The sequence below is a fragment of the Sinohyriopsis cumingii genome, unplaced genomic scaffold (genome assembly GCF_028554795.1).
Source record: "Sinohyriopsis cumingii isolate HCF-2022 unplaced genomic scaffold, ASM2855479v2 utg000813l, whole genome shotgun sequence".
In the NCBI taxonomy this organism is placed as follows: Eukaryota; Metazoa; Mollusca; class Bivalvia; order Unionida; family Unionidae; genus Sinohyriopsis; species Sinohyriopsis cumingii.
In genome coordinates, this window is record NW_028315934.1 from 795,403 (window position 1) to 812,727 (window position 17,325).

The 17,325-nt window shown below is 34.5% G+C and overlaps 1 protein-coding gene across 1 annotated transcript in view; it reads right to left on the reverse strand.

Moving 5' to 3' along the window:
- The window catches only part of LOC149773204 (myosin-IIIb-like), a 108,878-nt gene that overhangs the window by 75,859 nt on the left and 15,694 nt on the right, over positions 1-17,325 (reverse strand). The window contains exons 8-11 of the mRNA XM_089946664.1: positions 14,193-14,310; positions 6,790-6,907; positions 4,587-4,658; positions 1,366-1,510 (exon numbers count right to left, since the gene is read on the reverse strand). Of these exons, the coding sequence (XP_089802790.1) occupies positions 1,366-1,510; positions 4,587-4,658; positions 6,790-6,907; positions 14,193-14,310 (453 nt within the window). The remainder of the gene's footprint in view (positions 1-1,365; positions 1,511-4,586; positions 4,659-6,789; positions 6,908-14,192; positions 14,311-17,325) is intronic.

Below are 17,325 nucleotides of genomic sequence, written 5' to 3' on the forward strand. Positions count from 1 at the left end.
TCTTTACATGGAATAGGAAAACTACTTATTGGATAAGTTCAAGTTTTACTGATTAATGATATGTCATTAAATGGAATAGGAAAACTACTAATTGGTTAAGTTCAAGTTTTACTGATTACTGATATGTCATTACATGGAATAGGAAAATTACTAATTGGGTAAGTTTTATTGATTACTGTTATGTCTTTACATGGAATAGGAAAACTACTAATTGGGTAAGTTTTAGTGATTACTGTTATGTCTTTACATGGAATATGAAAACTACTAATTAGGTAAGTTCAAGTTTTATTGATTACTGTTATGTCTTTACAACAGATTTTCATGGTAAAGCACTTTAAGCATTATTATAACTCTGAAACTACAAACAATTGGCAATATCAGTAAATTGTCAACTTAATCATCCCAGGGAAATTATAGCTAAGTTTATTTTCCAAGGGCATACTATGGCAGCAGACCCAGGCAGACAGGCAGACACTAGCAGACCCAGGCAGACACTAGCAGACCCAGGCAGAGAGCAGACCCAGGCAGATCCTAGCAGACCCAGGCAGACGCTAGCAGACCCAGGCAGACAGGCAGACACTAGCAGACCCAGGCAGACAGGCAGACACTAGCAGACCCAGGCAGACAGGCAGATGCTAGCAGACCCAGGCAGACAGGCAGACACTAGCAGACCCAGGCAGACAGGCAGACACTAGCAGACCCAGGCAGACAGGCAGATGCTAGCAGACCCAGGCTAACATTGGTGGGTACTGAACCAGGGACCCTTGGACTAAGAGCATGATATTCTATCTTGTGAGCTACCACAACATCAAATAGAAAATGCAGTACTAAATAATAAAACATACCAACATGCTTTCTAATTTAGTCAAGCAAATATCACCACTTAATACATTGTGAGAGAGCATCTTAAAGGTTTTTTTTAAAAGATTTAACACAAACTATTCCCCTAAATTCATTGATTTAGAAAGCCACAAATGGCAATTAGGTTGCACCAAATTTCTGTGAATTTCTTAGATGCAAATTTTGATATTTGAACAACCTGCAAAATTACGAGACTTTAAGATTTATTAGACTTATGTAACTTTTGAAAAATGAAGAAGCATTTAATTAGAGGTGTTTTCCTTAAATTTAGCAAAACTCCTGCAGTACAAACAATTGCTTTTCTTCACTGACCCACATTAAAAATCTCAGAAGGTCTGGAGATTCAAACATTTTCAAAATCTTTTTTGAAATTGTCCATTATAGTCTGAATCTAAGACTCCAGGATAAAAATCCAAAGGTCCAAAGTCCATTAATCAATGGAAGTCCTTAATCCAAGGGTCCAAAGTCTTTTAATCAATGGAAGTCCTTGATCCCATTCCCTACCTATTCTCCAGCTCCACGTCAACATGAAGAGAGAAATTGACCTGCTGTACAACCCAGCTGAACAATCTGCCATACAAAGCTTTAGCCAAGGCATCACGACCATCTACTGCCTGGTGAACAGATTTCAGTGATACAACTCTTTCCCCTGTAAATGATTTATTACATTTTGTATTGAGTGACAATTAATTGATTCATGTCATATATGTCATCCTTCACTTCTAAAATATTGTTTAATATGTAATAGAAGGTACAAGATAAATGTCATTATAAAGGCCCTGTTTCAAATAATATAGATTGTGTCCAATTCATTATCGATAACCTATTACAATTGAGTTTACAATTAACAATTCAATTTTTCCAACTTGTCTGTTTCCGTTTTATTTGTTATGGCTATAATACAATCATAATAATTCAATTTTATTACTTTTCAATGTAACTAAATAATGACTACCACTTCTAAAAAGTTACCCAAGCATTGTCTAGAAATAAGAGACAATATATGTACAGAAGTAATCAAACGAGAATTACAATATGTATTGCTTTGAAGACTTCAACATGATGATACTGAATATGTGATACAATATGTAATACAATATGTGATACAATATGCATCATGATAGCAAATTTCAGCATCTGCAAACTGAGCAAATGTCATGATAACCAAGCCTAGTATAATTTTCAGGAGCTAGACTGGTAGATTATCTTCATAAGCCTCGAGGAAATTTTCAGGTATCAGACAGATGATCTTTATGATTCTAATTGAACATTTCAGGAGCTATACTATAAATAAATTCTGAGGAGCTAGACTGGTAAATATTTTCAGAAGCTCGACTATTACATAATCTTCTGGAGCCTAGTGGAAATTTTGAGGAGCTAGACTGGTACATAATCTTCTGGAGCCTAGTGGAAATTTTGAGGAGCTAGACTGGTACATAATCTTTCTGAGTCAAGTGGAAATTTTGAGGAGCTAGACTGGTACATAATCTTCCAGAGCCTAGTGGAAATTTTGAGGAGCTAGACTGGTATATAATCTTCCTGAGCCTAGTGGAAATTTTGAGGAGCTAGACTGGTACATAATCTTCCGAAGCCTAGTGGAAATTTTGAGGAACTAGACTGGTATATAATCTTCCTGAGCCTAGTGGAAATTTTGAGGAGCTAGACTGGTACATAATCTTCCGAAGCCTAGTGGAAATTTTGAGGATCTAGACTGGTACATAATCTTCCTGAGCCAAGTGGAAATTTTGAGGAGCTAGACTGGTACATAATCTTCCTGAGCCAAGTGGAAATTTTGAGGATCTAGACTGGTACATAATCTTCCTGAGCCAAGTGGAAATTTTGAGGAGCTAGACTGGTACATAATCTTCCTGAGCCAAGTGGAAATTTTGAGGAGCTAGACTGGTACATAATCTTCCTGAGCAGACCATAATCATGCAGTAACATAAGTAACATACTCACATACCCCGTTAATAATGGATATGTTTGATGTTTGTCACTGATCTGATTATAAATAAATCTCTGCTTGTAAGAAACAATAATTAAAACAAATCTTGCCTTGTTTGTTATTTCTATTTTTTGTTTCTTATATTAAATACATGCATTCTGATGCCAGATATTTTGCAAGATGCTTAGACCCATTGTCTCAGTTCAGATGTATCACATGTCAATTAATATTAAAAAAACTACTGACTTATGCCATGGTGTATCCTTGTGCAAAACACTGTACTCCAATTGTCAAGGCACTAAATACCCTACTTATGTTGATGTGTAAATAAGCACCAGACCAAACCAAACTAAATACCCTACTTATGTTGATGTGCAATAAAGCACCAGACCAAACCAAACTAAATACCCTATGTGTGTTGATGTGCAATAAAGCACCACACCAAACCAAACTAAATAACCTATGTGTGTTGATATGCCATAAAGCACCAGACCAAACCAAACTAAATACCCTATTTGTGTTGATATGCTATAAAGCACCAGACCAAACCTAACTAAATAACCTATTTGTGTTGATGTGCTATAAAGCACCAGACCAAACCAAACTAAATACCATACGTGTGTTGATGTGCTATAAAGCACCACACCAAACCAAAGTAAATAACCTACATGTGTTGATGTGCAATAAAGCACCACATCAAACCAAACTAAATAACCTACATGTGTTGATGTGTAATAAAGCACCACACCAAACCAAACTAAATAACCTATATGTGTTGATATGCCATAAAGCAACAAAGCATGTATGTGTACAGTAACAAGGGGCATGTATGTGTACAGTAACAAGGGGCATGTATGTGTACAGTAACAATGGGCATGTATGTGTACAGTAACAAGGGGCATGTATGTGTACAGTAACAAGGTGCATGTATGTGTACAGTAACAAGCAGCATGCATGTGTACAGTAACAAGGGCCATGTAAGTGCACAGCAACAAGGGGCATGTATGTGTACAGTAACAAGAGGCATGTATGTGTACAGTAACAAGAGGCACGTATGTGTATAGTAACAAGGGGCATGTAAGTGCACAGTAACAAGGGGCATGTATGTGTACAGTAACAAGCGGCATGTATGTGTACAGTAACAAGAGGCATGTATGTGTACAGTAAACAGGCACGTATGTGTACAGCAACAAGAGGCATGTATGTGTACAGTAACAAGAGTCACATACGTGTACACTAACAAGAGACATGTATGTGTACAGTAGCAAGAGTCATGTACATGTACAGTAACACGAGTCATGTACATGTACAGTAACAAGAGTCATGTACATGTACAGTAACAAGAGTCATGTATGTGTACAGTACCATGAGGCATGTATGTGTACAGTAACAAGAGGCATGTACATGTACAGTAACAAGAGGCATGTATGTGTACAGTACCATGAGGCATGTACGTGTACAGTAACAAGAGGCATGTACATGTACAGTACCATGAGGCATGTACGTGTACAGTAACAAGAAGCATGTATATGCAATGGCAGTTTAGTCTTAAGTGCTATGAGGTAAAAGTATGAAATAAAGATAAACAATTCTGCACAACCACTTAAAGCTATACCAATTAAAACATTTGAAGTTTATGTTATTATCTCCTACTCCATACTGTCATGAAAACAGCTAAATATCCAAGAAGCAAAGTTTGATAATTTTCACCCCACCACTAAGTTTTTGAATAGAGACTGACTTTACTTCTTTTCAGTATTGCCTAGTTTGGTATACAAACCTCTGATCCAATTGATGTTTGCTAAAAGAACCTGGACAAGATCTTCCGACTGCACTGACAAGAGAATGGCAGCTAAAAGATAATAAAATATTCTACAATGTTTGATTTTTATCTGAGAGTTACATTAGTTGTCTGCATGTCTTTATCTGTGATTGTATGCATCATTTCCTTTCTTCTTAAGCTAATTAGATTGACTGAAAGACTGATAAAAGAAAATGAAAATGATGCTGAAAACAAGAACTATATTCAGTCCAGTTCCAATAATCTGTCTTGGCATTATTGGATTAACCAGGTTTTGAAAATCGGGTGTCTTTTTTTTCTTTTCATAAATAACAAGGATTATATTTAATAAACATGAACACATTCATTTACAGGGATACATTCGGTGTGGCTGACAACATTCTGATTAGTATATAGGAATGATTCCTAGAAGAACGGAGTTAGACTGGTATAAAGGAATGATGCCTAGAGACAGAAGTTAGACTGGTATATAGGAATGATGCCTAGGAGACTGGAGATAGTCTGGTATATAGGACTGATGCCTAGGAGAAGGGAGTTAAGACTAGAATGTATGAGAGATGCTTAGATGGGAATTATACTGGATGTAGGAATGATGCCTAGGAGATGGGAGTTAAATTGGTATATAGGAATGATGCCTAGAAGATGGGAGTTAAGACTGGAATGTATGAGAGATGCTTAGATGGGAATTATACTGGATGTAGGAATGATGCCTATGAGATGGGAGTTAAATTGGTATATAAGAATGATGCCTAGAAGATGGGAGTTAGCTTTGCACAGACCTAACTGTGCCATTGCATCTGACATTGACAGGTTTATAACAGATTCAAACCCATTAAACACTGGTGGTAAATTTAATCAAACAATCGAGTCAACATGTCAAGAAAGAAATGTTAATGCAATATACTACTTATCAGAACCCATCCACATGCAGAGTTTTAACAATGCTGGATCACAAAAGTGATTGATCTAGATGTTATAGCATTAAACATACACAGGTAAGAAACAAGTGGTTGAAAATACCAAAGTAACAAAGCTATGAAACTTAAATCACAATGACCCAATACTTGCATGGTTGAGTTATACTGCCTGAGATCCATCCACATCACAATTATTATAACTGTCAGTGAAACCAACATAATGAGGGCATAACTACAAAAGTCACTTAAGGCTACAAATTTGGTCAAATTGATCAAATGTTACTGTGACTGAACTAGTACTATTAAGATGAATCCACATACCAATCTTTATGTGTGTAGGTGAAATAGTGCTCAAGATATTTATGGCTAAATATACAAGGTCACAGTGACCTAGGATTAGCATAACTGAATTACCATTAATGAGATGAGATCACACACCAATTTTCAAAACTGCTGAAAAAAGGGTCCAAAAAACTGGATATAATGAATAAACTCTTAAATATTCAAAGGCATTGCAAACGTTAAGTCAGATCTTCAAGTTTTGATATGGTGTGATTATTCACCTTCAAATGTATCCACAAGCCAATTTTCACAAAAAAGCATGTAAAGTCCAAAATAATTGAAAATATATTGAAGATTCACACACTAATTTTCATAATACTGGGTGCATAATAAACAAATGACTAACAATACCAAAGTTATTGAAGCATCCAACTTGTCACAGTGACCTTGTTTTGTATGGCTGAGTTACTCTTCCAGAAATGTATTCACATAGCCGTTAGATTAAGCAGTTACAAAACGGACCTAGACATTTTATTTGCCATGAACAGCTGAAAATATACAAAGGAATAAAAGCTTAAATATGAGGTCACAGTGACCTAGTATTTATATAAATGATTTACTATCCCTGAAACACATCCACAAACATGTTTTCACAAGTTTAGATGAAACGGGAGTTAGGGTGTAACAATGAATGAACTAACAAACACACACACACACACATACACACATACAAATGGACAAATAAAAGCACATACAATCAAAATATAATATCTTCTCACTACTTTGCTGATGAAGGGATAAAAAAGAGCATTAATAAATTGTGCCCATAAGTACTATATTTATAGCAGTGGTGAAGTTCACATGCTCTGATTCACTTGGAGCCAATTTACAATTGACACAATTACAATGCCACTGGTGTTATCAGCATTATTATTATTATTATTATTATTATTATTGAACCCTGAAGTGGGAATAACTCTTACCAAAGTCAACCTCCTCTTCATTCAGTATGACAACCTGGCCTGATTCAGGTTCTTCAACCAATTCTATGTTACATAAGTGTAACACAGCAGACACCACAGCAAACATTATGTCTATGTCCTGAAATAATATTAATCAATTATTAAAAAAAACAGTATTAAATAAAGTGCAGTGTAAACACCCATCTTCCCATTATTGTTTCCACCCCACCCTTCACTCCTACCCACCACCAAATTGGGTAAAATCAAATTCCTACTGCATCAAGGTGATGCTTTAGATCACTCAAATGTTGTGCAACTTGAAGTTTATTATGCATCTCTGTTTAAATAAGATTATTTTAGCTACTATGATATCCACATAAATCTTTTTCACTTTGACTTTTGTCTTAATGAATAATCATGTTGCACCCTTGAGAATATAAGAGGAATACTTTGTCCTGTCTTTAATGAACATGCATGCTCGCTAGAGTTGCTAATGAATAAACATCTTTAAATTACAACTGTCTTTTCTGTGACAATAAAGCATTTTACACCTGTCTCCTGTATGACAAAAACCATCTCATAACTGTAACCTGTATGGCAAAAACCATCTCATTAATGTCTCCTGTATGACATAAACCATCTCATATTTGTCTCCTTTATGACAAAAACCATCTGATATTTGTCTCCTGTATGACAAAAACCATCTCATAACTGTAACCTGTATGATAAAAAACATCTAATAAATTTCTCCTGTATGACATAAACCATCTTATAATGGTCTCCTGTATGACATAAACCATCTTATAACTGTTTCCTGTATGACATAAACCATCTTATAATTGTCTCCTGTATGACAAAAACCATTTCATAATTGTCTCCTGTATGACAGAAAACATCTCATAATTTTCTCCTGAATGACAAAAAAACCCATCTCATATTTGTCTCCTGTATGACCAAAAACATCTCATAACTGTCTCCTGTATAACAATAAACATCTCATAACTGTCTCCTGAATGACAAAAAAAACCATCTCATAATTATCTCCTGTATGACAAAAAACATAACTGTCTCATGAATGACAAAAAAAACATCTCATAATTGTCTCCTGTATGACAAAAACCATCTCATAATTGTAATATAGTTCACATGCAAATGTTTACATGCAGCTCATTAATACTAATATGTTAATGAGGGCTGTGGTGTGACTTTTGTATCCGAAGTACACAGTTTATACGCGTGAGCAAAGAAAAATAACAACATAAAATATTGCATAATAATGAGGTATTATCATATTTAACATATGGATGTAATATGAAATTGACAATAAATAATTAATATTTATTAAAAGAAACTGTTTCATTTTCATCATTTCCAATTTTGAAAATTGATATTGTAAATAATGAAAAAACGATACTAGGTACTCAACTCTACAGTAGTTATATTTAGTAAAAGATGTAACAAAGAATAGCATGTTGCATTCGATCATTCATGGGTAATTAGTGATCCATGTCACTATCATATATAGCTCTCCTTTTCAATGGAGAAAGTGAAACTGTTGTGTTGCCTTTAATATTGATTGTAAAATTAGCCCCCCCAAGTATAAAAGACAAATACAGACCCTAGTGGATAACCATGTGCTAAACTTTCAAGTTCACTGATTCTTTAACCATTTTTTTTTCTATCTTGGAAATATGGCAAGAGTTACAGTGAAATTTGCTTATGGATTAATGTGTAGATGGCTAAATGATTCCTTCTGGTTACTAAGTGCATTATTTGTCATTAAATGTTGTAGGTATATTTTTGGTTCAACTGTGGCACAATGAAGATGCTTAGCAAAATTAGAAAAAAACATGTTTGACATACACATTTCTGGCTGTTACTAAGTTTTTGATTGTTGTTAAGAGAGTTGGGAGGCTATGAAGTGTATAAGTCTATAGTCTATGTGCATGGATCCATGTTTTCTGTCATAGTTCATTTCGCACAGCATTGTGAATTTTATCCTATCTGTAGTAGTCATTTTTCAGGTCAGCATCATTAAATGTAGCTAACAGTATATAATTTGTTTCACATGAAGTATTTAAAACTAGTTACATAGCTTTAGCTACATTAATGATGCTGACCTGAAAATGTACTCAGCTAGGGCTGCATGTAAGATAAATTGACCATACTGTGTGGAACCAACTAGCATAATACCAAAAAGCTCCACATCGTATGCGTTTGTCTGTCTCTCTCAAAATGTTTTTGTATGGTGTGTTCTCAAAGATCGATTGACCTTAAGTTACTATGTTTTTGTTATATATTTGATGTTGTTGTTGTTTGATCTTAGAACAACTACGTCAAGCACAGCAGAAGACAACAAGGGTTTCTTTTTTTTTAAGTAGCTCTGAGCATGTGGACACCTTGACTGGACAACTGGTCTGATATGACTAGACTTTGATAAGAAAAGTTTAGCAAAGCAGCTAGATTCTCTATTGCATGGGTGAGAAATAACTGTCTCCTCTATGACAAAATACCATCTCAATGCTGTCTCCAGGACAACAAAAAGTCTTATAAATGTTGTCATAAAACAATAACACACAATAAAGCAACATACATCCGTCTTCTGTATGACAATAAAGCATCTTAAAACTGTTCTCTGTATAATAAAAAAGCTGCTTAGAACTGTCTCCAGTAAGACAAAAAAGAATCTTAAATCTGTCTCCTGCATGACAATAAAGCATATCTTAACTGTCATTTGCATCTTTCAATTGTCTCCAGTATAATAATAAACCATCTTACCACTGTGAATCTGTATGACAAAAAAGTGTCTTATAACTGTCTCCTTTGCAAGAAAAAAGTGTTTTATAACTGTCTCCAGTATGACAATAAAGCATTTTATAACTGCTTCCTTATCACAATAAAGTGTCTCATAACTGTCTCCTTTGCGACAATAAAGCATCTTATACCTGAATCATATATGACAATAACATGAACTTTACTTATGACACATTTAACATACTGGGTATGCTTACCATGATTGCAAATTTCAATACTTGACTAATATTTTCATACTGGACTCAAAGTGACTTAATAGGACAAAGTGACGACAAATTGAGGGAGAAGCAAGGCACTGTAGATCAGTATCAATTGTTTTAATGGCAATTATCAACAACTTGCATTTTCCCAGTTTCACAACTCAAATAGCATAAATAATGCACCTAACATCCACTGTACTTTATGACATCTTAACTTTCTATATTGAATAAAAACAAAACAGCTGCATAACTTTCTTGATACAATAGCATTAAACTGCATTTTTTAAAATAGGTAACTCAACAATGATTGTCAAAAGCAAATCATCTGATTTAATTACAATTTCAGCTGAAATATTGGGTACATTCATTAATTTCTATATATTTTCTAGTCTCATATATTCTTTAAAGATATACCAGTTGATTTCATTAAAAAAGGCTTGGGATATAAATCTCTCCCTGAGTTTTGTATTTGTGCAGCTGGTGCTAAGATCATAAACTGATGCATGTTAAAGTGCATCATTACATAATATATTTGGACCAAAGTTTGTTTTTTTTCTACTGTTTTATGCCAATAACAATGGTCTTACAATTTTCATGAGTACTGTAAAATAGCATATTATATGATCTCCCCCCCCGGTATTTAACAATCCTCCATGTTGTCACTCATGAGACATGGCTGCTACTGGAGGTCATGACCTAAAGGTATCAATGGCCGGAGCTTTGGTCCACGTATGCATTCATGAACTAAAATTAATGTAATGTAGCCAATAATTTATTATTGGACTTCCCATGACCATGGCCATGACCTTTGACCTTCTTTAGTATCCTATGTAATATAAGCTCAAGGTGAAGCAAAAATCTGTCTTGAATTAGTGTACAGAGTGGTAAAAAGCTTAGCCAATCAGACACAATATCACCTCATTAGTATCCACAGAACTGGCTCATAATAAAATTCTTCCAACATCTTGCTAATAATGATTATTTAAAAGGTTTGATCCAAATCAAATAAAAAATATGATTCCCTGACGGGTAACGAACTCTGCCAATCTGATGCAAGGTCACCTCATAATTATGTATGGATCTTGTTCATTATCAAACCCATCCAAGATTATTATGATATAAATACATATTCCAAATTTGATCATAATCAATCCAGAAATATAGCCACCATATACGTAATAATGTTAGTACCAAATTAAAGGACTGACATACACTCCAGGATGTCTAGAAATCAAATACTGGATGGCCCAGGACCTTTCCATTCATCTACCAATACATCCATTAAATAAACCCTGTTGTTCCAACCATTCTGAAATGCAACTTACCTGTGTCACTATTAAAATCAACTTACTTGTGTCTATCAACTGCTGTGCAATACCCCATAACGAAAACAATGCAAAATTGTATGGACTGTGGTAAGGGAATAACTAACTGTATGGTATTAGTCACTGACATAGGATTATCTTAGCAAGAACAGTCCACTGCCTATTTAGTGTCACATGCATTCAAAAGGACAACTGCCAGTGTCTTCCAGAACATACATATATAGTGAACCTCAGAGCACAAAGTGACAGTTTGGCTGAAAGAGTTCTAGCAATGAAAGATGCAAATTTCACAACCAAACTAGGAAAAATGACATATGAGCATGCAAACACCAATCACATTCAGTTCTGCTTAGAATGGTACCATACAGTGTTTTGAGTATCATACATACCATATAAGACATCCACACCAATTACAAAGAATAAGTAGAGTTCAGCTGTACAAGGTTGTGCTGGTAATGGTGAGAAACTTACAAAATTACAGATCATGTAATTTGTTGGCATGGAGCCTGGGATTTGGTTTCAACATGATTAAACAAACCTTGGAATGTTGCTGCAAAATCAGCATGTTTATTTAGAATTGTTCTTTATGGATGTGGCAGCATTATGGAATGCCTAATCAACAAGTTATTATATTAGACAAATTCTCTTAGGGTCTTGAATTATCAAATGTAAAACCTTTTCAGTCCTTATAAGATACATCTGCATTTATATTTAAATTATGTTTAGCAATAAAGTACTACAGTAATCCCCCTCTTATAAGGCCACCTCTAATGCATCAGGGAAGTGGAAGTGGCCTTATAATGAGGGTGGCCTTTCTAGAGGTGGATGACAAATGCAAATAGAAAATACATATGAAGAAAGTCACAAGTACATTTAATTCTAAAACATTTAATATTTTCATTAAAAAATCACATGCATGTTGTGAAATAAATGTAAAACAAACTGTGTCATCATTTTCAAAGGAATGCTATGAATAACCATTACTATAGTTTTAAAACTGTCTTTATAATTATATTACAGATCACATCATCTGTCACTTTGTTGGTAAGTCTAAAAAACAAAACAGTCTCATCACAATTAAAAATATCCTTGCTGTCATATCCCCTGCAAATATCGTTTAGTCTTTTGTTCCAATCTTCGACAACTTAATTATTAACATCAGCTGATTCTCCACTAAGGACAGAACACTTAATATTGTGTTGCACTTGAAATATGTGCAACCATTTGTTACTTGCGGTAAAGTCGTCATATTCCAATTCAGCTGACAAAATTGTTGCTTTTTCTTGTCATTCAAATCAGGATACAAACGTCTCCTGGCTCAAACAATCTTCCTTTCTCCATCCATTTCACCTTCCCACTTCTGCAGAATTGTTTCATTATCTTTCACGATATTTTTTATCTGAGTCTTCCCGACATTAGTTTTCTGCAAGGATCCTCAACACTCTCCCCCACCCCACCCCCCACCGGTCAGTTGAATTATTTTCACTTTCTCTTCTAAACTGAGAATTTTTCTTTTCCTCGATGACATGTTGATCTTTTTGCAGTAAGTTATTCATGTTGCCAACTACAATACTGATAAAACAATTTTGTATGCATCTAAACAAATTGCCGTGTGTTTTTAAAGGAAGTGATTTTGTCATGTGATTCGTTAGTTGCAGTCTGGTACCCTATTGTTTTTATACATTTCTTTACACTAAGTGAGAGAAGCCAAAACGGCTTCAATATGTACCATTAACATTACGCAGATTTGACCTCGCGGCCATTAGGATTTGTAATTTTGACAATTATTGTCAGTAGTAATAGCCCCTAATTAACAAAGTGAACAAGCTCAACATCTTACTAAGGAAAGCCATAAAGGCTATTAAACCATTTTCCTGCTGACTTGGGTATTGTACATCGATACTGCCACTTCTCAGCTGTTACTTCTGTTCAATAATTGTAATCTTAACAATTATCAGAGTGACTATACTGGACATCTTATGATAACACAGCAGTAAGGCTAATTGGATTACATGTACTTACCCTTTTGTATATATTAAAATTTGAGTCTTTCTCGGTTTTTATGGAATAAATTTGGCTTCTCGTTATGCGTAAATGATATAATATTAACCTTAGTGGTACATGTACTTTACTCAACACTTCTTTCAGTAACGAAAACCTGACATCGGGAAACAGAAATCGGATTACTTAACACACGTTATGAATAAAATACTGGTTCTGGAAACATATTCAGATAAAATGCAGCCGATTGTGAGGGGTAAATTTTATATTATTGCACTAATATGCTGGCCACTGGTCGCGTTAGCCGGGTGGCCTTTCGCGAGGGGTACTTTTGAACACAAACTCGTCGGTGCCAACGGATTCTGATCGTAAGGAGTGGGTGGCCGCTGGTGAGGGGGGCCGTTCAAGAGGTGGACTACTGTATTCCATTCAAATCATAGTGTTTGGTTTGACTTTTTTTAAAGATTTTAAATATTTTGAAAATACATGAAAAATGTAAAACAAATGAGCCATCATTTATACATTTTTAAAGTTTTTACTTTTTTGTTATGATAATATCTTAAACATTAATATATATGATTGATGATTACACTTTAATAAAATTCTTGCATTTTTGGACAAGTGCAATAATGCGACTCATGGGCATGAGGCATGGGAATTCCAATTTTTCAACTATGGGATTCCAGAAGTTCCAAAAAGCAAAATCTGGACCCCAAATGTATGAAAAACTGGTAAAGATCTATCAAACTGGAGTAAAAATAGAAGACTTTTTATTTTGTGTGGATTACTTAAAAATTTCACTTGTGCACCCAAATACAAACAACAAAATCCTACAACTGCCATCACATTCTGTACTCTTCATTTGATGTCATTAAGTTACCTGAATAATGAAGATATAAATACAGGTACCTCAAGTGATAGCAAATCCAGGCACATGGTAATGTAGAAAAGTTCTACAAGATCTGTGGATACCTACCTGAGGTGTGAATCCAATAAAAGGCAGGATTCACTGCAGATCTATGATAATTACCAGAGGTGTGAATCCTATAACAGGTAGGATTCACTGCAGATCTATGATAATTACCTGAGGTGTGAATCCTATAACAGGTAGGATTTGCTGCAGATGTTGAAATGAGTCTGTATACCTATCATACTCTGCTTTTGAGGAAAACACTGAAAAGCCCAATCCAGGGGAGACAATCCTGCATGAAACAGAAAAGAAAATGTTACAGATGTATAAATGTGTCAATTAAATGCCGCATATATTTCAAAAAAGAAAAGAGAAAATTGTTTTTTTCTAAAAAAGATGTGATATTTTGGTATTTTTCTTTTGATCACAGAAGGATGCAGAATGAAGGAGGTATCAATAAAATCTTTAATTTTCTGCTTCAAATAACCTAAAATAACATAAATAAAAATGTATCTCACCCTTCAATATTCCCTCTACATGGCTGTCGATTGATTGCACTTTTAGCACAACAATGGCTATACTATGCCAAGGGAAAAATAGGACCTAAGAGCATTTCCGAAGGACACAACAAAGCGGCCATCCCACTGGCCTGGGCAGACAAATGAACACACAAACTCTGGATTACATGTCTGATGCTCTACCAATAAAACTACCTTGGCTACAAATCACTATACTCAGACTTCCCAGCATACTTAAATTACTGATTATTTAAGGTGGTGCTCTACAATTTCATATTTTGCATGGAGTTACATTTTTAAAGAAAATTAATCTTCCAGGTTTTCCTCACTGGTTATACAGCCTATTTTTAAAAAAATAGTCTATCTTAGGTATTGTTAAAAGAATTTTTTAATATCCTTTATTTTGATGCATGACTGATAGCTGTAATTTGGGTTATAGAGTTTGGCCTTACATCAGATGTGCACCTATCAAGCAACAGCTAGCTCAACTTGGTTATTTCACTTCCTGGATTTTAGAGGAAAATTATTAAAAATAAGGCTGATAACTGTTTTAACATTTTATATATTTCGTAATTCATTCATTGTACAATCAGAAGATGGTACTGTCTAGTCTGGCCAAATTCCTTTCCTATTTTAATATTATAATTTCAGGCTGGATATCATTCATATTTGCCTTTCATCTATTATTTCTTTGAGTTTTTATTTAGCAATTTTCTCAGAAATATACTCAAGATTCTGTGCTTACTATTTTCTGTCATAGCCTCTTTTCCAGTTTGCTCATTTGGAATGAAACGGTAAAGCATTTGCTTAAGTTTGGTGATCTATTCTCAAAGTGCTAAAAGAAAATAACTCGAACTTTTATATATTGTCCTATTACAAATGAACTTTAATGAAATAACAACTAGTGACTATAAAAATGACAGCACTGTATTTTACAGTGAATTAAAATAAATTACACAATAAGTAGAAATACACAGCTGCAGAGAGGCTACAAATATTATTGTTAATTTTAATACAACCAAATAATGATTGTCCAGAAAGAATCACCGGTGATGATGTCATTATATCAATGGTTTTCTATGCCTGCCTTGATAAAGACAATGTCATGGTGTGTAAGGGGTGAAAAGTTGTCTGTCAGTGATAAAGACAATGTCATGGTGTGTAAGGGGTGAAAAGTTGTCTGTCAGTAATAAAGACAATGTCATGGGGTGGAAGGGGTGAAAAGTTGTCGGTCAGTGATAATGACAATGTCATGGTGTGGAAGGGGTGAAGAGTTGTCGGTCAGTGATAAAGACAATGTCATGGTGTTTAAAGGGTGAAAAGTTGTCAGTCAGTGATAAAGACAATGTCATGGTGTGGAAGGGGTGAAAAGTTGTCAGTCAGCGATAAAGACAATGTCATGGTGTGGAAGGGGTGAAAAGTTGTCGGTCAGCGATAAAGACAATGTCATGGTGTGTAAGGGGTTAAAAGTTGTCGGTCAGTGATAAAGACAATGTCATGGTGTGGAAGGGGTGAAAAGTTGTCTGTCAGTGTCAAGAATTTGATCCAGGATTACTGTACAAATGGACTTTTGAAACTTAGTAAATGCTTGAAAATAACTATTATCAAATTAAAACCCATTCATGAAATGCATTTGCATTTTGTTCTTGTTTGGTTCATCATTATTTTTTTCCCATTTGTGCTCTCCATTTTTCTTCACTTCCATTCCTCTTTTCATCTGCATTGTTTTCATTAATCGTACATTCTACTGGCATTCATTCTGCATTTTATTTTTATTTCAATATTAAATTTTACATTACAAGAAGTGTTAGCTTCCTGTCACCATATTATGATCTCTTCACTCATCATGTACATTTCCTCTCCCAGTATGGTTTAACAGAATACAACAAATTTAACAGAATGTAACAAATGGAGAGTTGACACAGATTTTCCTGCTCTGTGAGTAAAACAGTATAAAAGTACACACAATACTCACCAGAAAACAGTATAAAGTACACCAAATACTCACCAGACTTTATCAAAATATCAAAACTTTCTGCCTTACATTTTAAAAATAAAGGCTGGAAAACTTTATTAATAGCAATAATGGCAAGTTGGCAACCTTTAAAATATGTAACCATTCCCAAAAATGGGTGACAAAATTATGTGTCAAAGCAAATCATCTAATTCCATTATAACTTCATCCAAAATATTGATTCAATCAATTCATTAACCTCTTCATAATTTAAGTCTGACAACATCCATAATGAAAATATCTTGATTCAAGTTGGAAACATTGAGGTTTCACTCTGAATTTTATATTTGTCTGATTGGTGCTTCAATGATCACTTGATGCCTGTAATCTACAATATTACCACAAATGTTAATTTGAGTAGATTTTTCTATTGCATTATGCCAAAAAACTGGGCTTTTACAAGATTAGTGTAACTAGCATATCATGTTTAATATTCTTCCATCTTAACACTCGTAAGGAAATGTTAAGTCAGAGATTGCTTATCACAACACTGTCCAACTGAAAGAAAAAAAACGTTGTCCAAAATTTAGGAATCCAAACTGGCATTTTGCTGGTTTCAGATTTGATATCACCTAAGGCCTAGGAAGAATGAAAAATCAAAATGTAATGTGGCTGCACATCTGCATTATGCTTTTTATGTGCAGATATCAGTGCCTATTATAACAAAATATGTCTCCTCTGTCACAGAGTTGAGCTAAAACTCAATAAAAAGGATAGGTAATACCCTTGTCATTTGCATTCAATCTACATTGGGGACATGAAAGTTCATCAAGTT